Below are 25,311 nucleotides of genomic sequence, written 5' to 3' on the forward strand. Positions count from 1 at the left end.
CTGACATCAATCAATCAATAAATACAAAGGCAGAAAACCCACAGGCTTAAATACTTCTTAAAATGACTTAAAACAATAAATAAATGAAACAAAACTGTGCTTTAGTTTCAATCTTGATTTTATAAAAAAATGAATAATTTAACCTAAACCTCATCAGGCATTAAGACACAATTATCATTGATTGCTACAAATAGCTAACTGCAACTGAGTCTTGATGTTAGTCATGTGATTTGTAATTTGGGTAATAATGTAGAGGATGCAAGCCCGGCGCAATTTAGTTTGGTTGTAGGTGCTGCCAGGTTGAGGTAAAACTGTGAGTAATGTCTACAGCTGTATGTTGAGATTTTAGAAATTAGTTTGTGTGCTAGTGGGGGAAAGAGTAAGGAGCAATAGTTTTGTAGGCCAGCATCAGGTTGGATATTTGTATAATTGGTAGCAAAGAAGCTTTAGCGGGAATGGTTCTGTGATGATCCTGTTGTGGTGAAAATGAAATGAACTGGTACATTTTGCTGGAGATGGACTGCAGGCTATAGCATTTGTGGATGCTGTTGTAATGATCAGTAAACCATATTCAAACAGGGACAGGCGTATGCCTTTGTCTATGGCTGCTGGAGCTGTGAGGTAGATGAAGATTCTTCTTGCCAAGAAGAATGAAGTTTATTTTCATGTGAACTTTTTCACTGTGGTCTTGTAAATTTACAGTTGGGACCAAGTGGATCCCCAGGTAGTTGTTTATATCTGTGATTGCAAGTGTATCAGGAGTCCTTGGTGCATGCTGATGAGCACTGTCTTTGTTTCACTGAGATTTAATAACAACTTGTGTTGGAAGAGCAATTTGTTGAGTGAGTGCAGGTCATTCTGGAGTTCTGTTTGTCTGAGAGTGTGTGAGTGGCTTGAGTTGAAGATAATCATATCAGCAGCATATAATATGACTGGTAAATGAGGAAGGTCGTAAGGAAGCTTATTAATGAAAACAGAGAAAAACAGATGTGAGAATAAACCTTTGTGGGTTACTATTGAGAAGTGGTGCAGTCAGAAAATTTTATTACTGCTTTCACCTTTACATATCTATTGAAAAGGGAAACTTTCAACCAGGTGAGGGTTTTTTTTTATTTATGTATGCCAATCTCAGTGAGTTATTCCAGAAGCAGTGAGTGGTCTATGAGGTGAAATGCTTTTGTCAGATGTATGAAGACTGCCCCATTAAGGTTTCCCTAATCTGTCTTGTTGAGGATTTTATCTGTTAGGGTTCCTAGTGCTGTCAGGGTGCTGTGAGCCTTCCCAGCACTTGTGTCGCTGATAAAGAAAGACTGTCTCCCCTCTGAAAGCTAAAATATGCCTTGTGCCCTTTAGTGGCACTGGCACCAGTCCCTGTATACCAGTATTTAGCAGTCCTCCCTGTCAGATCACTTCTGTTGGTCAATCACCCAACTCAGTATCCATATTCAGCATTTGAAAGCCCTCCCCAGATGAAATCTCAAGTTTTCCCCTTATCTCACTGGAGAAGTCATCCATACATAACAAGGATAAAAATAATTAAAATAATTATTTATAGAACTCCTCTTTCCTTACAGATAAATGAACACATAAATAAAAATAAAAGCAGAGCCACATATATTAACAGTGATCTGCATCTCCTCCTTCCACCTCAGCCATCTGTTCTAGTTAGGGCTGCTTCCTCACCCCTGAAGCTTTAACATCTTGTCAGTCTTATCGCAGTAGCTACCTGGCAGCATCTTGGGGTGAATGGCACTTCCCATTATATAACATGCCACTAAGGCACTACCTGAACTGAATAGGGGTGTAGTTCAGTCACAGTGCACGGAGAATACTCTAGTACTTTTGAAACAAATATACTCCTTGCTACTCATATATAGGCTATGGGTAGTTATGTTTCTTACTTAAACTTACATGCAACATGAATGGCAAATGTGCATATAACAGAACTCCCATGTGGGATTTGAGTTGCCTACGGTCATTGAAACACCAGTGCATATAGGCCATCATAGAACTCTATATGTGAAGTGATAATGCTAGGTAAAACAACAGTATTATCTGCAACACAAAAATATAGCACTAACCAGTACTATGACAGATGCAAAACTGCAGGCAGATGAATAAAATGAGAAAGAAATATTTTTATGTAAATTCAAAGGAACAGTAAACATGAATTTATACTATACAGATTACATACGTGCTATTTTGTTGAAATTTTTCTTTTGTGTCAGAAAAAAGGTTCTTCACCATCATTCCAGATTGCATTTGTCAGTTCTTTTCAGGGATAAAAGAAAAAGAGAGACTAGTGCACTCAGTTCTGTGAGACATAAGGGTGGTTTGGGCAGGGTATCCTGAACTGCAGGCTTGCTCACATTAGTCAACAGACCCCAGAAAGAATCTTTCCAGTAACACTGATGTCAGACATCTGGCCAGCATAATGGATATATCTTATGCAGGTTTCAATCAAGGCATGCTGAGAAATGTGGATCAATAGTTGCATAAAGCATGTTGCCACAGGTCCTGCTGGGAAGAAAAGCTGTAAAAATGATGTGATAGCACTATTGCTCACGGTATTTTGATCCAAAACATTCCATCATATTTATACATTGAGGACACTGCCATCTAGAACCTACTGTGTATTATCTATAGCCCCAGTTAGAACATGTGCAGTCCCTACTGTTCATTGAATGGTGATGCCAGTTAACTGCAGGCACCGAGACTAATTGCCAGGAAGGTGCTTTAGTCATTGTGCCTACAGAGTGGTTATGCCAATGAGTCAAACAATAAATGGACTGCCCTCTCTAATTCTTCTAACTCCTTACACATGATGATTACCGTCTCCTAACATGCCTTTTGCGGCCCCTGTTTTCATATGTCTCCCTGTAATGAGAAAGATGCAAGCAATGAAGAAGGACATGACTATATACCATCTCCCATTAAAAGGGATGGAAACACACACAGATACACACACACACTTACATATGTATAATCACATCTGTACTGCATTTCATCAGCATGCAAGGTAAAACGTCACAAGCTCATTGCTAGCTCATTTATCCAACATGTTTCCTTGAATGAATACAAGCATAAAAAATCACAGGAACTTTGTTAAAGTATAGAAAATAAGATGTGACAACCACTGACTGCAGTGCAGAGCACATGTGACTAATAGTTGACAATGTGCATGAAGAATATGAAGCAACAGAAACCAGCATAACGTTGAATAAGACGAACAGTGACACACAGATCATATATGACAGTGGTGTGATAGTTATTATCCAGAAAGTGTACACTGATAGCATGCATAACGCAGATGATAAATATATTGCCTATAGCTGAGTAGCATGTAATAGCAAAGTGTAGGTCCTACGTAAAGTACAGTCACACATGTCAATGCAGTGAAATCTGCATCATCGCTATGACATGTAGCCCATGTGGTACAGCTGTAGCATCGTATTAATTTGTGGTAAATGTAGTGGCCTTTGAACATCACAACCTAGCAGGAAGAGCAGATGTGATGGGTGTGTAACTAATGGAAATGGGATGAACCACAGTGGTGTACACACCCTGCCGAAACACATCCTGAAGCAGCACAATAAAGACAAACACTGCTTTTGTGTCCTTTTAAGTATTTATTTACTTTTGCTTTAGCATTATGTTGATTTAATCTGTGAGAAGCCTAGTGTTAGCTTAGTAAATAAATTGATTAACGGACTGACTGACAGCAGAGAGAGGGAAGTATCCATTGTAGAGAGATAATTGTAAGGAATGAAATACAAGCTTTCAGATTGGAAATCTTTATAACTGAGCAAAGGCAGATGTTTCGTAGTAAAGGTCACAGCAGTATATTAGGTATACCAAATGAGAACACTGTCAGCCAAATTCAATAAACTCAGAGAAAAAAAGCAACAAGAAGATGCTAAACAAATCCCCATTTCATAAACTGATCCAGGCAAGTGATCAGGCTGAATGATAAATGATGAAATTGAAAGACTATTTTATTTTATGTTCTGTTGTCAAATGGCAAATGATACAGCTGGTATTTCAGATCTCAGTATTTATCAGAGGCTGATAAATTGATAATCAGCTTTATGAATTTTAACAAAATTGTGTAAATCTAAAAAGTAAAAACTGCATAATAATAATAATAATAATAAGATATAAATGTAACAGATAAAGTAAGCACAGACATTCAGGTTAAGCAAGGAAGATGAATACAAAAATTAAAGTGATGTTCCACAGAGTACACTGACAGTTCCATAACATTGATATGCTTTTTGCTACTGTGCGCGGCAGCACCAATGTTTTGGAACTATAAACAGGATACTATATGCTATGGGGGTGGGTGTCCCCATCAGCTTTTTTTTACTGGCTCATTAGACAAATAAGTTATTCATTTTCTGTTATATAGGCCCCCTTCCCAAGTAGTCAGAATATTCACAATATCAAAAGACTCATATAGAAAGAATTTACCACCAATAGCAGGCTTGCCAGCAACATAATAGAGTTTTAATGGTGCTGTTAATTACTTGTCAAGCTGTTTCTTTTTTGTGTGACAGTTGGTGACTGTATTTTATTTTACATTAAGTAATGACAGTTTTAGCCAGTAGCCAGCATTTCAAGAATAAACAGTTTATTTATTGGCATGTGATTCCCGGGGAAGTCTGACTGGGTAGGAGCACATTTTCAGAGGAGTCTCAGGGGAGAAAAGCTCTAAAGTGTTACTAAACATTTTAAGAGCAATAATTTTAGTCTTCAAAAATAATATGCAAAACATCTGTTTAAATAATTATACCAAATTAGACAGACTGATGCCCCGCTCACCAGGTTGGATAAATAGAGGGTTACAGTCAGTTACCTGCCAGTGACTAGGATTCGACAGATTATGCAGGCACTCGGGTCACTCAACCACAAGTACCAGTATGACTCAGTCATAGTGCATCTGGGTGCGAATGACCTGAGATATACATCCCTGGACTATATGAAAAGAGACATGGTAGACCTCTTTGAATATATGTCGCAGGTGGGTATGAGCCTAGCACTGAGCAGCATTCTACCATCACCAAGAATGATTTCATAATACAAACAGGAAATGATCGATTTCAATAATTGGTTTAGTTACTGGAGATATTCCAAGGGGATCCAGTATTTGTCAGCCTTGGACAACATGATTCACAGACCATGCTGCTTTGCCAGAAGATGGTCTGCACCTGTGAGCGCTAGGCTTTGAAATACTGGCCAAGGCATTAGCCACCCCTATAGTGGCATTTTTAGGCAGTGCCAAACCAATAGACTTACCAATGTAACATTCTTCTAATGCCAAGCTAAACGTACTACTGTTCAACTAGGAGTCTTAACAAGAAATTGTACTCCCTGGAAGCTCTCCTTTCTATGGAGACTGCTGACATCTGTACAGTTACAGAGACGTAGTTCAAGGCTACTGAAAGCACCTAGATATTGCAAGGCTACAATGCCTATCACATATTCAGACCACCCTTTGAAAATTAAAAATGAAGAAGGAGGTGTTTCTATTTACATAAAAAGCAATCCCACAGCAAGATTGGTCAAGCAGGATGACTTACTTGAGTTATTCCTTGTCCAGCTTGCCATAGGCAAAATCCCCCACCATATCATTGCTAGCTAAAGGTCTCCCACCATGACCCATGAAAACCACTCTGCATACCTGAGGTTACTAGAATCACTTACCATTCAGCCTATCACACTACTTATGGGAAATTTTAACTACCTCTCCATAAACTGGGAAACATACTCTGGAACAGTTGGTCTGCAGTCCCACTAGGGGCTCAAATATCCTTGACATAGTACTCTCAAACATGGGAGAGCATTCCACCCCCTCAGTGTAATGTCCTCTTTGGTAAGATCAGATCATAAATTGGTCTCCTTTGAAGTAAATGTAATGGTAGAACTATCAAACCCTAATGAATTTTTCCAAGGCCAATTACCGTCTATTAAGTGAAGGCATATGTAATTTTAAAGCTCTCCAAAAACACAAAAACCTGTGCAGAAGTATACATGAATGCTTTGTACAACCACTTAAACAACTGCATAAAAATGGCAGTATCTGACTGAACTAAACCCAAGTCTAGCTGGCAAAACAAGTCACCCCAGTGAAGCCCTGTGATAAATAGATTATATGACAGAAGGAAGAAATTCCTTTCTAGAAGCAAGCAGAAGGGTACACAACAGAGAAAAAAATCCCTCATTAGTCTCGACAAGTAAATCAGAGAACTAGTCAAGTCCTCTAAATCGAAATATGAGACTAATATAGCCTCTCAAGCAAAGGATAACCACAAAGCATTTTTAGTTATGTCTAAAATCTTAAGGGAAACACTCAACAATGTGCTGAGTTGGCAGTAGATGGCATTACCTATACTCGGCCAGAAGAAGCAGCTAGCCTGCTGGCTGATAAATTCAGCTCAAAATTCACCGCTCATCACCTCTGGTCACTCCCCATGAAATGCCTCTACCATTTCTTTATCTGTTATCACAAAAGGAACAGGTTGTTACAAAGCTGGAAACATGGCATCAATGGGCCTTGATGTAATCCCAGGGTGCCTATTAAATGGCTTGAAACGTGACCTAGCAGACCCACTCAGATCTCTATTTAACCACAATCTATAAACAGACTTTGTTCCACTAGAGTTGAGAACAGCAACAGTCAATCCTCTGAGCAAGGGGGGACCATCAACAGATCCAGGAAGCCACCGACCCATAAGTCTGATGAGCCTCACATGCATGGGTATGGGTATGGAAAGTATGGAAAGTATAATCCTTGACCTGATTAACAACTACATAGGAAGCTTCCAGACTCTAGACCCAACCCAGTTTGGTTTCATCAAGGGTAGGTCCTGCGTACTCAGTCTGGTGGACTACTTTGAGAAGGTCACCAAGGCCATGGAGGAGGGTAAGACAATGCATACCACATACCGTGACCTGGCCAATGCATTTGACACAATACCCCATTTGGGTATTATAGATAAACTTACAAAAATTTGCATAAACCTCTGTGTCACCAGATGGATAGCCAAATGGCTCACTGATAGTTCATACGTTATTAGAGTGGGGGCATCCACAGTCAGCAAGAGGCCAGAGGCCACTCACCAGTGGAGTACCACAGGGCTCAGTGCTGGACTGTCTCCTGTTTGGGAAAATTGTCAAAACCCAGCTTGCTGACTTTTATCTTTCCTCTATGGATAGAAAATTGGGTAAAATGTGGTAAAACTGGCTAGACTTCGAAGTGATCACAAGTTGTTAGCCTAGTAATCTCCTATGCATCTATGAATGTATGAAAACATCGGTCAAGAATACATACAATTTATATGACAGAGATTTAATATTTAGAGAAATTTTTGCAAGTTTATAGAGAAACTAAAGGTAAGTTAGTGTAATACAAACAAGATTTGCAACATGAAGTGAGACAAAGCAGGCTTATGGTATATTTAGAGAGAAAGCCAGGGGAGAGAAATTGATAGAAGTAAGGAAGTGAGTAAAGAAGGGAGCCTAAGGTGAGGCAAGGTATGAATAGGTATTTCTTCACACTTAGGGATATAGTTCATTCTGGTGTTGAGCAGAACAGAGCCAGTTTTGGCTAAGAAATCCTTCAGAGTGGTTTTGAAGGAACCAAAAACTGAGGGTAATGCTACTCAATGCCAGAAGTCTAAACCTCAAAATGCACGTACTCGAGGCACTCCTCAGTATGGAGATCATCGACATCTGTGCGGTAACAGAAACCTGGTTTAAGGCTCCTGAGAGCACCCCAGCACTACTAGGCTATAACTCATACCATACCTTTCGGCCACAGAACCAGGACTGAAGCACAAAAGGCGGGGGTGTATCCATATTCATCAAGGATACCCACACCTCCAGGTTAGTGGTGCAGCACAATGCATCAGAGATCATCCATGTGCAACTAACAATGGGCAAAACTGCAATCTAAATTGTAGCTTGCTACAGATCACCCACCATGACCCAAGACTCCCATTCAGCATTTCTGGAGACACTGGACATATGAAGGTCCTATCAAACACCCTAATACTGCATGATTTCAATTACCCAAACATAAACTGGGAGAACTACTCAAGTACTAACTCCCTTGCTCAACGTGTCCTAGAATTTATAAACTCGAATGCCCTGGATCAAATGGTCAACACCCCCACCAGGGGGAACAACATATTGGACCTGTTCATCACCAACATGGGCGACTGGTGTTCCACACCGGAGGTCAACCTCCTGGTTAAATCAGACCATAGACTAATCACTATGGATATCCACATTCCACCCCCACCCCCAATCAAGGAAACCACCGTGACAAACTTTTCAAAAGCAAACTTCACGTTATTTAAGACCGAGGTGGAAAGGTTCACACCCCCATGCTAAAGGACAATGCTGTCCAAGCTGCTGAAACCTTTACAAAGGCACTCTATGAGCATCTGCAGGAATGCATGGATTGTGCTATCCCAAGTAAAACCAAGAATCACTCCTCCAAGAAGAGGAAACCAGTCTGGTGGACCCCTGCCATAACCAAGCTATACAACAGAAGGAGGAAACTAGTACAGAAAAGAGTAAAATCCCAAGAAGGAAAGACATCCCTGATCAGTATCAGCAAGAAACTATGATCCCTCATTAAATCATCCAAGGTAAGTTTTGAAAGAAAAATTGCCAATGACTCCAAAGATAACCACAAAGCGTTCTTTAGCTATGTCAAGATCCTAAGTGGAAACTCTCAGAACCAACTGATATTGCCAACATTCTGGCAGGCAGGTTTAGTGCAAATTTCACCCCCCTCTCACCCCCTAAAGGACCCATAACCATACCAGAAGAATGTAGGGCCCCATCAATCACCGACACACAGGTTAAAACAACCCTATCCAAAGCCAGAAAAACACATTTCAGTGGGACCGGATGTGTCCCAGGCTGTGTCTTACAAGAGCTCCAAAATGAACTAACCCCTCACCTAAACACACTGTTCAAACTCAGCCGCTCTACAGGCTACATACCCACAGAGTGGTGCACAGCAACAGTTATCCTGCTTCACAAAAGTGGAGCCACAACGGACCCCGGGAATTATCGCCCTATAAGCCTGACTAGCCTGGTCTGCAAGGCTATGGAATGCATCATCATGGAACTCATTAACAGAGACATTGGGAAACTCCAAATCTTGGACTCTACCCAGTTTGGCTTTGTTAAGGGCAGATCATGCCTCCTAAACCTGGTGGACTTCTTTGAAACAGTTACCAAGGCATTAGACGAGGGAAAGGAGGTCCACATAGCCTACCTAGACCTCGCAAAGGCTTTCGACACCATTCCCCATTCTAGTATTATAGACAAGCTCACCAGATTGAACATAAACCTCTACGTCACGAGATGGGTTGCCAAATGGCTCATGGATAGAACCCACATGGTGAGAGTTGCAGGCTCTACGTTCGACTCTAAACTGGTTACAAGTGGCGTCCCCCAGGGCTCAGTCCTATGACCCCTCCTGTTCGGTATATACTTCTCAGAGGTACAGGCAAGCATAGGAGGACTATGGCTGACCAAGTTCACAGATGACTGCAAACTAGGGGCCATAATTGATTCTCTGGCTGATACAGACACCCTCCAGATGGGTCTCACTGAGATGGATACCTGGTGTCAAAATCATGGCCTCAAGCTAAATGCCAAAAAGTGTATAGTCATCCGGAAAAAACAAAGTACCCATAAACTACCACATAGGTGGTAGTCCCCTAAATACAGAAAATGTAATAAGGGATCTGGGGACCCAAGTAGATCGTAATCTCTCCTTTGATAATCATATTGCCAAGGTGGTTAGAAAATCCTTCTGTGTGGCCCACCTAATCACAAAAGGGTTCGCATCTAGAACAAAAGAGGTTATTGTGCCTCAATACTCATCACTCATTAGACCCATCATAGAATACAACGCCCCATTTGGGATGTACCTTACAAGACACCTACAACAGCTGGAAAGACCACAAATGTACCTCACCAAGAGGATTACTGGCCTCAAACAGATGCCCTATGCAGCCCGACTCAAGAAACTCCAGCTGTACTTGGTTGCATACCGCTTACTCAGAAGTGATCTCTGCCTGACATATAAGGCCATGTCCAACCCAGAATTGATGGACATGCTCCACCTAAAAAAAAAAAACAAATCCCAGAGAGCCACACTTTCTAGAGATATAAACCTCACCAAAATGATAAATAGGACATGCTGGAGGGATAGATTCCTGTCCCAGAGACTCCCCATGCTTTGGAACAGGATTCCAATATACATCAGGCAGAGCCCCTCACTAACACTCTTCAAGAGAAACCTTGACGAGTGGATGGAAAACAGAAAATTTACCCTGGGGATCACTGCAGTGGCTCTACTGGACAGTGGCACAGGGAACTAATGGCTCTGCTGGACAGAGGCACAGGGAACTAATCTAAGGGGGTGGCGAAAGCCAACACATTGTGGCTAGGCTTATAAATGCCCTTGGGCAAATAGCCTAGTACTTACCTATGAACCTAAGACAGGGAGGATGCAAAGTTGTCATTTTATCCACTGGTTTTCTACCTCCTTGCAGATAACTGTACAGTATATTGTACATACCATACATTTGCTGATGTCCCTGGAAGGTGTGGGATTATCCTTGGATTCTGTTTTTTGTTCAAAGAACACGAGACATTTTATTAGAATTTCTTACTTAAGCTTTGTGGAAGTTCAGGATCCAGAATTTAACAATATAAATGCCTTTCTTAGTTAATAAATGTAATCCATCGAACCATCCATCTGTCTACAATCTGTTTTTCCCATTTTTGTACATGGGGCCTGGGTATCACTTCAACAGTGATCGTCTTCTACAGCGAAGGTCATACTGCCAGGTGGCTAGCCCTACTACAGCTGTTCTTCCGTACCACACAGTCACATCTAAGGTCAATTTAGAGTGTCCAGTCCAACTACTGCATGCCTTGGGAATGTGGGAGGAAACCAGAACACCTAGAGGAAATCCATTCGAACACAGGGATGACATGCAGAGTCCGCACAGAAAGCATACTAGAGAATCAAACCAGAGAACCTCTTGCTGTGAGGTTGCAATTCTATCCACTGTACCACTGTGCCACATATTACAAAAGTAATATAATATGTGGTTTCAAGGTTGTCATAGCCTGGGGTGGCAGTGGGGATACATTTCCACTATTTATAAAATGCTGCCATGGCATGTATCTCTAGCCTCTGATAACCCAAGCCCAGCTCCTGGCCTTCATGTGTGGCTTAGTTTCTAAGTCTGGTGAAACCATTTGTACTAACAGGAGAAGGGGAGAAGGTGGATGACTGGTGCCTTAAAACCAGTTGCTTCAGGCAGGTGAGGCTCATCAGCCTGGAAAGGCAGACCACCCAGGAGGAAGCAAATTCTGATTTAAAACCTCCACTGCCTTGCTATGGTGAAGACTTTGAGAGTAAACCCCAAGGAAAAATCTGGAGATGGAACCCCTAAGGTGGTTTGAGACTCTGACAGGTCCTGCGATGACACTGATGCCAAGTTGTACTGGCCTTGCCTTTCCCCTTGGATTACATCAGTGGTGTGGAGAGGGGAAACCTGTTGCTGGGCATCAACTGTTTCCTTACATTCACTTGCCCAGGTCTGCACCCTGGAGAGGCCACTCCAGCTTAATTTTGTGAGTGGTGATACAACACGGGAAGCAGTAGTGACTCATAATAAGCCAATGCATTCAACTGACATAGACTGAGGTGCCAGGGACTGCTTCCAATAGTGAGAGAGTTACTTTCATTTCATTGGGCAGCTACTGCCCACATTAAGCTGGGCAGCCCCCAGACAAATAGGTGCTTCTCACCATGGTCCACTTGCTCCACTGGGTGTGTTGTGATCTTAGGGAACCTACAACAGGTGGATAACTATACACCTGGAAAAACAAAAAAAACAACAAAATAAACCAGCCTTTAGGCCAGGTACATAGAATGTAAGGCAATGACTCCAGGCCTTATGGAAGACCTACAGAACATCAGTGATGCTCAGAAGGCAGCAGTCATTAACAACAAGTTGAGCAGATTGCAGATGGGCATTGCAGCTCTCCAGTAAACAAGGCTGCCATCCATTGGATGGCTCGGAGAGAAAGGCTTTACTTTTATTCTGACATAGGAAGCTTCCAGAAGAGACCAGGGAACATGGTGTTGGTTTGGCAATCAGAAACAACCTCACTGGCTCAGTCATTCCACCAAATATGGGAAATGAGAGATTGCTGAAAATTCAGCTACAAACACCAGTGGCCATGGTTAACATCTTCAGCATCTAAATGCTCCTGCTTTAACTTCTGCCCAGGAAGTCAAGGACAAGTTCTCTGATGAATTAAGCACTGCCATCAGTGAAGTCCCTTCCCATGAACCATCATTCATTCTTGTTGATTTTAATGCCAGAGTTGACAGTGACCATCACAGCTGGCCATCTCATCTAGGACAGTTCAAAACAGGAAAGATGAACAAAAACGGACAGCATCTCCTTGAACTTTGCTCCCAATATGACCTCTGCATAATCAGCACCTTCTTCAATGTCACACCCCATCATGGTGCACCCAGGATCAAAGCAACGGCAGCAACTTGACCTTGTCCTTACCAAATGTAGCAGTTTAGGTAGTGTCAGGGTAACATGCAATTACCACAACAGACTGTGGTACCAACCAGTTGCTCAAGTGTAGTAAGGTGAATATTCAGATGCAAAGGTTCTTTCACTCTAAAAAGGTAGGGAGGCCATGCATTGACATAGGCAAGACTTGTGACCCTTCAAAAGTATGCAAGTTTGTTCAAGCACTTGAAGACGCCTTGCCCTGCTCGGATCACAATGACACCAACAAGAGATGGGAAAAACTCGGGGATGCTAGCTGTCACACTGCAATATCTATCTTTGGAGAGAAGACAGTTCAAGCTGATTGCTTTAAAGCCCATACGAAATGCTGACACCCCTGATTGAGAATGAAAAGAAGAGATAGACATTGTCTGCATACAGGTCCTTGCCCAATGAGGAGAATTTGCCAGTACTCTGGTGTGCTCAGAGTCAAGTGCAGTATGTAGCTTGGTGGTATGCAAATGGTTATTGGCTCCAACATTGCTTCAAGATACAGCAGGCCACGGACAATGGTAATGTGAGGAATGGCTGAAGGGAACAAGCAAGACATTAGTACATCTCAAAGGAAGATGTCCCCACTTAAGTTGGCCACAGGTGAGGTCTTGAAGGACAGAACCAAGCAGATGGAACAATGAGGGGAACACTACTTGCAGAGGAGATCTATGCCTGGCATATAAGACATTGTCAGACCCCACTCTGATGGACCTCCTGCATAATCACAAAACAAACATCACCAGAATTATCCATTCTAAAGACTTAGACCTTGCCCGTGATATAAATAGGACCTGCTGGAGAGACGGGGATATATCCCAGAGTCTGCTCAGGAACAGGCTCCCCATCCATGTGAAACAGAGTTTCTCCCAAACCCAATTCAAGTGCAACTTGGACAATTGGATGGGGAACAGGAAATTCATCCCTGGTTTGGCACCCATGTCTCAACTAGACACTGGTTGCCTGTAAATGGTTCATCTCCCAAGCCACTGCTTATACTTATCAAGAGTACCAGAACTCGTCAGAGATTTGGGATGCATGGCTAAGCTTAAAAAGGCCCTTGTGGTCATTAGCCTAGTAAACACCTATGAGCAACTATGAACCTAAGCTGTATGCCAGAGGGACCACAGTTACTGACAGAGCCCTCAGTGCCATCAAGCCTTTGCCAACTATGACTGAACTTGATGCTGAGGCCACCTTGGAGGAACTCAATAATGCACTAAAAGCACTCTGTGGGAAAAGCCCATGGGAAGAATGGTATTTCCTCAGAAATACTTGTATGCCAATAGTACCCTTATCTCAGAGCTGCATGCAATACATTGCCAGTGCTGGAGAGAAGGTTGTATACCACAAGATATGAGGGATGCTAAGATAGTTATTATCTATAAGAATAAGGGTGACAAAAGTGATTGTAACAACTATTGTGAAATCTCCCTTATCTGTACCATGGGGAAGCTGTTTGCAAGTGTTGTCTTGAAGAGTCTCCACTTTCTCTCCGGGAGAGTTTATCCCAAGTCTCAGTGTGGATTCAGAGCTGGACAGTCCACTATAGACATGGTTTTCTCTGTTAGGCAATAACAAGAAAAGTGCAAGGAGCAGATGCAGGGAGCAGAACCAACCTCTGTATATTGCCTTCATTGATTTGATCAAGGCATTCAACTACGTCAGTAAGAAAAGTCTGTTTGCAACTCTGGCAAAGATCAGCTGTCCTTCAATACTGTTTAGCATTATCAGGGCCTTCCATGAAGGCATGAAGGGGACCATCATGCACAATGGATTCACATCTGAGCCTTTTGAGATTCTCAGTGGAGTAATTCAGGGGTATGTACTGGCTCCAACATTGTTTGGTATCTTCATTTCAGTTCTGTTGAAATTTGCTTTTGGAACTGCTACAGAGGGTATCCTTCTCCAAACCAGAATGGACAGCAACCACTTCAAACTGCTGAGGCTTAGATCAAAGACCAGGATGCTTAAGAAGTATCTACTGGAATTCCTGTTCACTGATGACACAGCTATCATGGCTCATACTCAACAAGAACTTAAGTCGCTCATGACTTGTTTTGCAGATGCATGTATGGAATATGGCCTCACAATCAGTTTAAAGAAGACTCAGGTGATGGGCCAAAATGTGGGCAATGAGCCATCAATCAGGGGGAGCAACTATATGTTGGAGGTTGTCCATGAGTTCATGTATGTAGGCTCTACAATCTCTGACAACGTGTTACTTTATAGCGAGATGAACAAGCACATAGGAAAAGTCGCCACAATGTTTTACAGGCTGACAAAGAGAATATGGGCTAATAATAAGCTTATTGTGCACACCAATGTGCAGGTTTACACAATCTATGTTTTGATCATAATACTGCATGCCAGTGAAATGTGGACTGGCACACCTCCATGTTCACCCTCCTGAAACAGAGATGTATATATTGGTTGGGTCATGTCTCACACGTGACAGATGGCCAAGTACTGAAAGACTTCCATTTTGGAGAGCTGGGGTCTGGAAAGAGGCTAAAATGGAGACCGAGATTACACTACAAGGACATATGGAAGCATGACCTCAGCCCTCTCTCCATCAGTGTGAACGCCAGGTATTTTCTCACCACAGACAAGATTCCCTGGAAATGGAAAGTGAAGGAAGCTCTCACTATGTATGAAATCACTTTGGCAAGGAGAACAAAGGATTAGAAAACCGTCAGGAAGAATCATACTCGTGATACCAGACCAACATCTGCCTAATGCTGTTTAGAGTGTGGAAAGGACTGCCACTCCAAGATTGGATTGCACAGCCACAGAAGACACTGCTCAAATCATTCCAATAGAGGTGCAAACCCATGATCCTTTGGGATGGAAGGATGCCTACAATATAATATGCATATCTGATTCCTTCTTTAGGCTGCCTTAAAACTGTGTTTCAAGATTGTCCAAAGAATCAAATTGTACTTGTCAAAAATAAGATGAGACAGTGCTTTCTGATGATTTATTTTTTTATATCCCTTATATGCACCTAAAGCCAAACCTTAGATTGTCTTTTGGTTTCGTCTAAATAGAATAGTCTACAGCAACACCTAAGGGTATATGTCATGTTTGTGGAGTTGCAAGAAAATGCCTCAAAGCTAAAATTGCAGCCTTATTAAAATGACTAAGCCTCTTACAAATACAAAGTACTGAATTCAATAAAAAATGTGATTTCCCTAAATAAGACACTTGAACTGTGAATCCTACTTCTAAATGAATGATTCCTATTACATAGTTCTTGTTTGTTCATAGCAGTCACTTTCCAATAAGCTGACATAACAACCTGATGACTGTAAGCCCTTTTAATAAACATATCAGCAATGTCCCGAGCTTCAGTCAGATAACCAACATGCATGGCTGCTTGCCTTTCTGGCCCTAAGCAGCTCTTTTTATGGCAAGGATCTTGTTGTTGTTGTTGTTCTTCTTATTATTATTATTTCTGTACTGTGTTATGGTCGTGCACACCTCTTGATAAGTCCCATTTGCACCCTGAATATAAGGATCTGGCTTGGAAGATGGGCAATCATGTGAATCCCCGGCAGGCTGCTGTACAGTGGATATACACATACCAGATGCAGTGCACTCAACAGAAATTGCATCCCCAGTATAGGAGCAGTGGTGGTCCTTTGAAACATTGCTGAAATCCCCCTTGACAGTGTTGGTGGCATACAGCCATACCATGCAGTCCCTAGCTCAGGTATAGGTCAGGATATTTTTTTCATAAGTTTATGGGTGTGTACTAGGCTATCAACTTAACAACCACTGGGGTCTTTTTAAGCCTAGCCATACATCCCAAATCTCTGACAGGTTCTAGTACCCTTGGTAGTTTAAGCAGGGGCTTGGGAAATGAAATATTTACAAGCAGGGGCCTTGGAGATATACCATTTACAGGCTGCCTGTGTTCATGAAAGATGTGGATGCTAAATCAGGGTTAAAATTCCAGTTTCCCATCCAGCTGTCCAAGTTACAATTGAACTGGGTTACAGAGAAACACTGCTTCACATGGATGGGGAGCCTGTTCAAGAGAAGAGGTGGTCTCTGGGATACATACCTGTCTCTTGCAAGTCCTATTTACATCACAGGCAAAGTTTAAGTCTTTATTTATTTATTTTGTGGATATGTAAGAGTTCCATCAGAGTGGGGTGTAATGTTGACTTGTATGGCAGGCATAGATCTCCTCTCAACAGCCTGTGGACACAGAATTCAGGGACAAGGCTTTGAGGCAGTCTGCAGAGGCCATATTATTTACACCCTGTATTGTTTTAGTGAGGAACCTGTGCAGATGTTCCAGGTTTGTTCCAGTTAGTCTTCTGTGTTTGCATACTGCTGCCTGTAATTCTCATTCTCAACTTCTGTTTTACACTGTTCAACTCATACAGTTAACTATCTCTGGAAAACCTCTTAGCTTTTGCCATAGCCAAAGCTTACTGTTTTTCTTAACACTGTTACTTTCCTGAGTCAGTGGTTGTACCTTGGTCCGTTCATCCTAGCTACACTTGGGCTAACTCTGCTGACCTATCCTACTCTTCATTTAAACTATCCTGATGCTACCTCTACACTTCTCCCAACCGTTCTCTGCATCAGAACAATCAGAACATAAACAAATAGCAGTTGCCCTACAATTAGCATCGCTAATTCATTTACTTAAACTACTGCAACCTAGCATGTCCTTTTAGAAGTTATAGTGCTGCAACTATAACGACTCTTGCCCAGTAACCTTTAAAAGTGCAAACCATTATCTTCAGGAAAATATAACTTAAGCATCATACACAATGACTCAGACTCTAACCTTAATGGTGTCCCTATCAGCATATGAGAACTCTTTCCCAACTAGCTTACTTCCCACATAAATATAATACTCCTACAAACACTCACTGCACCAACAGTTATCAAGTCCATTAATCACCACAGCACCAACACTGTACCAGCAAACCTTCTTAGATTAGACTTTTCAGTTACAAGTATCTTAAATCTATTTATTTACCATATGAAATCCAATGCAACTAAAATACAAATACATTTGGCTACAAACTTTCTTTCATAAAATTTAAACTCCAAAAAATTAGTGAAGACATTCATCCAAACACCGGCCCCATACACAACAGCAAAAAAAAAAAAAACAAACAAACACACTAGCAGCACAGTACTAAATGCACCATTCTATTTTCTTTTCCCGTCCATCATTTCAAGCCTTCTTTTCTTAAATATCAATCTCAGAAGACTTTGCAATAAAATCCAGGACATACATGCTTCTATTGCCACATATTCCCCAGACATAATCATACAGAAATTGAAAAAAAGACCTAAATGACAATGAAATTACCTCACCTGGTTTTAATATAATTAGTTTTGACAGAACAAATAAATGGGCAGGTAGCATTGCCATCATCTACAAGAATTCCCCAAACATAACACATATATACTCAGGAGATACCACAGTTTAATAATGCAGAATTACTTGTATCACAACTCAAAATCAGTAATAAGAAAATGTTTTGTTTAGCAGTTATATATACCCTACCAGGTAAAAACATTACCACTGTGGAAAATATACTGTACTAGATATCCTACCATATACAACATAGAACAATAATACTAGAAGACCTAAATATAGATTGGCAGCTTATCATAACAACATCCCATTTAGTTCCATAAAACTATACGGCTTTACACGGTTAATTATATCTGTTACTAGAGTCCACAAAAGTACTGGTAGGCAATCGACCTTAGACTGGATTCCTACCTATAGAACCAACAAAATTAGGGCAGCTGGTAGCCTTCCAGACAGCCTAAGTGACCATCAGCCTACTTACACTCTTAGAAGTTACAGTATCCATGATAAACATAATTTACAACAAAGTTTGTAACTCAAAAACTTTGACAAACACGCTTTTATCAAATCCTTAGTATAACTGGAAAATAGTAAAATTTATACCCTTAGACTTTGTTGTCTCATACTTCAAATACTTCAATGAGATATTCCTAAAAATTCTCAATAACCTTGCCCCAGTATGTACTAAAGGGGTCAAATCCAATCCTGTTCCACGGCTAACAAAAAGAAATTAAGAAACTGATGCTACAGCGTGACAAAGTCTGGAAAGAGTGACTCAAAAATAGAACAACAAATACATTTCAACTTTTCAGGCAACTAAGGAACACGACAATGTGCCAAGATAAACTTAACAAACAAGCATATTATAACATCCTGCAAAATAAACATCAAAACAGCTAAAATTCTTCTGGGCATCCCTAAACAAACTTTTATATCCAGGCCAAATTACCACCCCACCCCTACATACAGTAATACTGCTGATTCAATTCCCACACAGTTTAACAAGCATTTTATACAGACTACACTGTCCCTCACAAACATTAATACTTCTACTACCCTCTCAGCACCAGAAATGTCTGCTAAATATCCTCATCTATTTGACTTCAGCTCAGTACCTACCTCCTCCATTAAAAAACTTCTACATAAGTGAAAACCAACCAACCTAGCTGCTGACCAGATCCCCTCAGACTACTTAAAATATCTGCACATGCAATTTCTTTTTCTGGTCTTTCTATTGTTAAATAGATCGATATCCAAAAAATAAATTTTTTCCATCATGGAAAAAATCCATTATTACACAAAGGTGGCATGTCTGCAGAGTTTAATAACTACAGGCCTATGGCAATCCTTTCCTCACTGTCAAGAATACTTGAAAAATGTATTCATGTTCTGTTTCTACATCACCTAAATTCAAATAATCTGCTCTTGGAAACACAACATGGTTTCAGACTCCACCACAGGAAGCCACCACACTCCTTCACTTCAGCAGCACTATATACCAGTATTGGAACAATGTTAACCCAGTATCAACTGTGTTCCTAGACTTATCCAAAGCTTTTGACACTGTATCACACTAGCATTTACTCAATGAACTATTCTATAGGTCTCTCTCAATCCTCCCTTAAATGGTTCCTTAGTAATCTATCTGGAAGACAACAAACAATCAAATGGCAACAGGGCTTCTCTTCCTCTCTTCCAGTTACCATAGGTGTACCTCAGTGCTCTGTACTAGGACCCCTTCTTTTTAATATTTTTATAAACCAGCTTCACACTGCCATACTCCAGACAAATATAGTACAACATGCGATGACTCTACTTTAATATGTACAGCTGCCACAATACCCAGACTACTAGACATCACTCAAATGTCTTTCTCTTCAACTGAATCCCAATAAAACAAAACTGATGCTCTTCACCCCAAAACATTATCTCCATCAAAAATAAACTTTCTTGGTTACAACTACAAATAATACTAAAACTGAAGTACTACCACAGACTAAATTACTAGGCATTATTGTACATAATCTGAAAATTATATCAGCATATTTTTCAAACAATTAAAAAAACATGACAAACTTGTCTCTATTTACAGGGAAAAACAGTACTTTACAGACCCAGCAAGAAAAACCCTAGCCTCATCCTACTTGCTTCCAATCCTCTTATATGCCTCACCTCTACTTACAAAATTAAGCTATACACTAAAGTTCAAACTAGTCTCCTGTTACAACAAAGTAGCTAAATTTGCTACCAGCACTGCATACTGAGCTCACCATTGCAAAGTCTTAAAGCAGGTAAACTGGCTAGAGCTTAACAACTGTATCACATACTTTTAGCTAGTTATGGCATACAAACTGATATATTATCCTGAACAATGTCCTGCATTAAAATATATTATTGACCTACACCCCCACAAGGGACCTCTGCTCTGGCAATAATATCCTAGATCTAGTCATTGCCAACATGAATGACTGGTGTTCCACACCTGAAGTCAATGCCTCATTGGTCTGATCTGACCATAAGCTAATTACCCTAGATATCCACATCCTGCCCCCATCCCCCATTAAGGAAACCATGGTAAAAAATTTCTCCATAGCCAACTTCATGCATCTTAAGACAGAAGTGGTGAACTTCATGACACCCATGCAGATGGACAATACAGTTACGACTACTGAATCCTACACAATTGCACTTTATAAGCACTTACATGAGTGTATGGATCGTGCTATCCCAAACAGAACCAAGATGCTATCCTCCAAAAAAAGGAAGCCAATCTGGTGGTCCCTTGCCATAAACAAACTGTACAACAGAAGGAAGAAACTGTTGCAGAAGAGAGTAAAATCCCATGAGTGGAGGAGCTCCCTGGTCAGCCTCAGTAAGAAGCTGCGATCCCTGATAAAATCCTTCAAAGCTAGTTACGAAAACAAAATTGCCACTGATTCTAAAGACCACCACAAAGCATTCTATAGCTATGTCAAGAATCCCAGTGGCAACACTCAGATCTGCTCTGAGTTACAGCACAATGGCACTAAATATACAGACCCAACTGATATTACCAACATCCTGACAGATAGGTTCAGTGCTAACTTTACCCCACTCTCACCCCCTAAAGAGCCCATCTCTATACTGGAAGAATGCAAAGTTCCTGTAATCACGGCTGCACAGGTAAAAACCACACTCTCCAAAGCCAAGAACACAGCATCGATGGGACCAGACAACATCCCAGGCAGCGTTCTACATGAACTACAGAACGAACTGGCACCCCATCTAAGTACCATGTTCACTCATAGCCTCACCTTAGGCTTTGTGCCTGCTGAATGGAGAACAGCGATGGTTATCCCACTCCACAAGGGGGAGCCACCACGGACCCCGGGAACTACCGCCCCATTAGCCTGATGAGCCTGGTCTGCAAGGCCATGGAACATATCATCATGGAACTTATAAACAAAGACATTGGTAATCTCCAAACTCTGGACCCCACCCAGTTTGGGTTTGTAAAAGGCAGATCATGTCTCCTAAACCAGATCGACTTCTTATTTTGCAGTCACCAAAGCCATAGACAAGGGTAAGGTGGTTCACACAGCCTATCTAGATCTTGCCAAGGCTTTCGACACCATCCCCCACTCTGGAATTATAGATAAACTCACTAAACTACGTATATATCCCTATGTCACAGGATGGGTTGCCAACTGGCTCACTGACAGAACCCACACTGTGAAAGTAGCAGACTCCAAATCTGACTTCAGACCAGTGACAAGTGGAGTACCACAGGGTTCAGTCCTGGGTCCTCTCCTGTTTGGTATCTACTTCTCTGAAGTACAGGCTAACACAGAAGGTCTTTGGCTAATGAAGTTCGCAGATGACTGCCATAATCAAAACTCCTAATGATGTGGACATCCTACAAAAGGGCCTCACTGAGACAGATGCCTGGTGTCAAAGCCATGGCCTCAAGCTCAATGCCAAAAAGTGCATTGTCATCCCCTTTGGTAAAAACTCTGTACCCATGAACTACAACATAGGCGGTAGTATACTTAACACCGAAAGTGTGATAAGAGACCTTGGGACACAGGTGGACACTAGTCTCTCATTTGATAATCACATTGCCACAGTAGTCAGGAAATCCTTCTACGTGGCACACCTCATCACAAAAGGTTTCTCATCCAGAAAAAAAGAGGTCATTGTTCCCCTCTACTCATCACTCATTAGACCCATTATAGAGTACAACGCCCCTTTTGGTATGTACCTCACGAGACATCTACAACAACTGGAAAGGCCACAGAAATACCTCACAAAGAGGATTACTGGCCTCAAACAGATGCCCTATGCAGACCGTCTCAAAAAACTCCAACTTTACTCTGTCGCATATCGCCTACTCAGAGATGATCTCTGCCTAACATACAAAGCTATGTCAAACCCAGAGTTGTTGGACATGCTCCACTTAAAGAAATCCCATTCCCTCTGAGTTACACACTCTAGGGACCTAAACCTTGTCACCACAATAAACAGAACATGCCGGGGGGATAGATTCCTGTCCCAGAGACTTCCCATACTCTGGAATAAACTACCTATCTATATCAAACATAGCTCCTCATTAGCACTCTTCAAGAAAAATCTTGATGATTGGATGGGAAATAGGAAATTCACCCCGGGGATCACCTCTGTGGCTCTGCTCAACAGTGGCACAGGAAAATAATTTTCTTGGGTGGCAAAAGCCAGGATACCTTTTGGCTGGGCTTGTATAGGCCCCAGGGTCGATAGCCTAGTACCTACCTATGAACTTATGAACATTGCTGGCTGTGCCTGGTTAGGTACCTACAAAACAGGGCATTGTACTCAATGATAGGTCTGATGAGTGCTGAATACAGTGGAACAATGCCATCCTTGGACCTAAATGCCATACCTTTGTTTATAAGTTGTGCAACATAGAATTATATTTTCTCACTGCCATAGAAATGTGTTGTTCAAAGGTTAGATTACTATAGAATATGTATATGTGTTGTGCCTTTAAGAAACATTTCCAAGGACAGCACGTACATATAAATAGCAAGCATGTGCTAGCTTCAGTGCCATTTTGAGAGTGCAGCCAGAATGTGAGCATGTATGAAAGAGACAGTCAGTTTGTTTACAAGTTTACCTAAGTTAGTTATTTAGCCTCAATCCTGATGTGTTTGTACATAATAAAGCTGCTTGAACAAAACCCACGCATGTTCGTCTGTTTCATCTTGACCAGATTGATGACATGGTGTCAGAACCGGGATTCCAGAGACTGCTTTTCAGAACTACGAGGTGCAGCGTTAACAGTGAAGGTAAATTAAGAGAACCAGGAGCAAAATAGAGCCAGAAACAAGTTAAAGGTAATGAAAACGTACATGAATGTTTATTTTACTAAAAAAAAGAGAGCATTACAATGGCACAGAATGGATTACTAAGCAAACGAATAGCACAGAAATGTTTATTAAGCAAAGGAAAGGCATAAAACTGTATTAATTAAACAAAATGTTCAATATTAAGATATCTGATAAACTGATTATCAGAAAAGCACATAGGACGTTTAGATTCACTTCGAAATTGCAAAACAAGCATGTTTAGAGTAGAACGAGTGCAAGAAAAGAGATTAAATGACTAACATTAATATAATAAAGGGAGGAAAGGGCATATTAAGCATAAATAAAGCAAGGCAACTGCATGTTTTTTGGCAGATTATGGCATTTTGGCATAAACTACTGTTTCGTATTGACTGAAGCTATTCAGAGCGTAATTAGAGCTATTCGAAGCATCACAAAGTGTGTAAAAGTGCTTACAGTGTATGTTTATTACTGTGCATTTATTCCAAAGAGTTTATTTTGTACAAAGTGCAACTATTTTGTGAAGTACAGCCAAAATACAGCCATTATAAAAGGTTTGTTGTTCTGGGTGTATCTATTCATAAAGGGCCACCATTACAGAGTGTTTCTTGCACTGTAAAGAGTTATTTAGCAAAGTACAGCCATTTTGGAAGTGTTTCAGTGTGCTGTGTACTGTTTATTCACAAAGTGCAGTTACTTCAAAATGTTTCTTACTTTGAGCTTCTTCTGCTGCCCAGTTTATTCACATAGTGCAGTTATTTGAAATGTTTCTTAAACTGATGAGGTGATTTCTCCAAGTACAGTAATTTCAAGAGTGTTCTTGTGCCACAGTGACTCATTTCGCAAAGTATTTCACAGAGTTCAGTTACTCAGAGGCACATTGTGCTATTGAGTATAGTTACAAGTACTGGCATAAATATCTAGCATGTGTGTGTGTGTGTGTGTGTGTGTGTGTGTGTGTGTGTGTGTGTGTGTGTGTGTGTATGTGTGTGTGTTTGTGCATACTTGCAAAAGCCTTCACTGATATGTTATATGGCAGAGGCATTTCGCAGAGCAGGTCCACTTGTATTTGATCAGAATATTGCAGAGAATTGGAGAATATCTGAGCAAGTATATGATATTTTCATACAAGCAGTTTATTCTGAGAAAGATGCATGTACCAGGGCATTCATTTTGCTAAACCTAGCTGGGTCAGAGGCCATTGAAAGGAAGCGTTCATTTGTGTATGCACCCATAGTATATGAAGGAGAGGATGGAAACTGTCATATTGTTGTTCAGGCTGAATCAAGGGAAGAAACACCATGCTGCTATTTATTGCAATCCTTTAATTCCACACTAAAACAAAGTATAATCAGACAATAAACCACATGAATGCTTAAAACTTTTGAATAATGTTTTCATCACCAAAAAGACTTCTTCAGATGAATACATACCATTTAATTGTGCCTCCATTTATACTCATAAGTCAACCCTAACCAATCACAAACAACACCTTGTTAATAAATCAATACATAAAACAGTGTTGCTGAAACATACTTGTATAAAATGCAGATAAATGAATAGTTTTATCATTTTACATAGAAAATAGTATTTATTTTTTTTAAATGATGGTGGAATGGGGTAACTATTCATTTATCTGCATTTTATATAAGTATGTTTCAACAACACTGTTTTAAGTATTTATTTCTTAACAAGGTGTGCTTTGTGATTGGTTAGGGTTGATTTTTATGAGTATAAATGGAGGCTCAATTAAATGGTATGCATTCAACTGAAGAAGTCTTTTTGGTAACAAAAATGCTATTCAAAGGTTTTAATCGTTTATGTGGTTTATTGTCTGATTATACTTCGTTTTAGTGTGGAATTAAAGGATTACACTCAGTAGCAGCATGGTATTTTTCCAAGGTGCTCCTTTTGCATTGTTTTATGGTCGTTTTTTGGGGTGAGCACTTTATTTCCTGGTTTTTCTTCTTACTGAATCAAGGGAATACCCTGA

General features: G+C 40.8%; 1 protein-coding gene across 1 annotated transcript in view; it reads left to right on the top strand.

Annotated features, from left to right (window-relative positions):
* LOC122802063 (complement C1q and tumor necrosis factor-related protein 9B-like) overlaps window positions 1-25,311 on the top strand; it is a 273,178-nt gene that overhangs the window by 146,657 nt on the left and 101,210 nt on the right. Inside the window, exon 2 of the mRNA XM_044071778.1 lies at window positions 16,915-16,939. Within this exon, the coding sequence (XP_043927713.1) occupies window positions 16,915-16,939 (25 nt within the window). The remainder of the gene's footprint in view (window positions 1-16,914; window positions 16,940-25,311) is intronic.

This window comes from Protopterus annectens, chromosome 5.part0 (genome assembly GCF_019279795.1).
Source record: "Protopterus annectens isolate FY-2018-M chromosome 5.part0, PAN1.0, whole genome shotgun sequence".
Taxonomy (NCBI): domain Eukaryota; kingdom Metazoa; phylum Chordata; order Ceratodontiformes; family Protopteridae; genus Protopterus; species Protopterus annectens.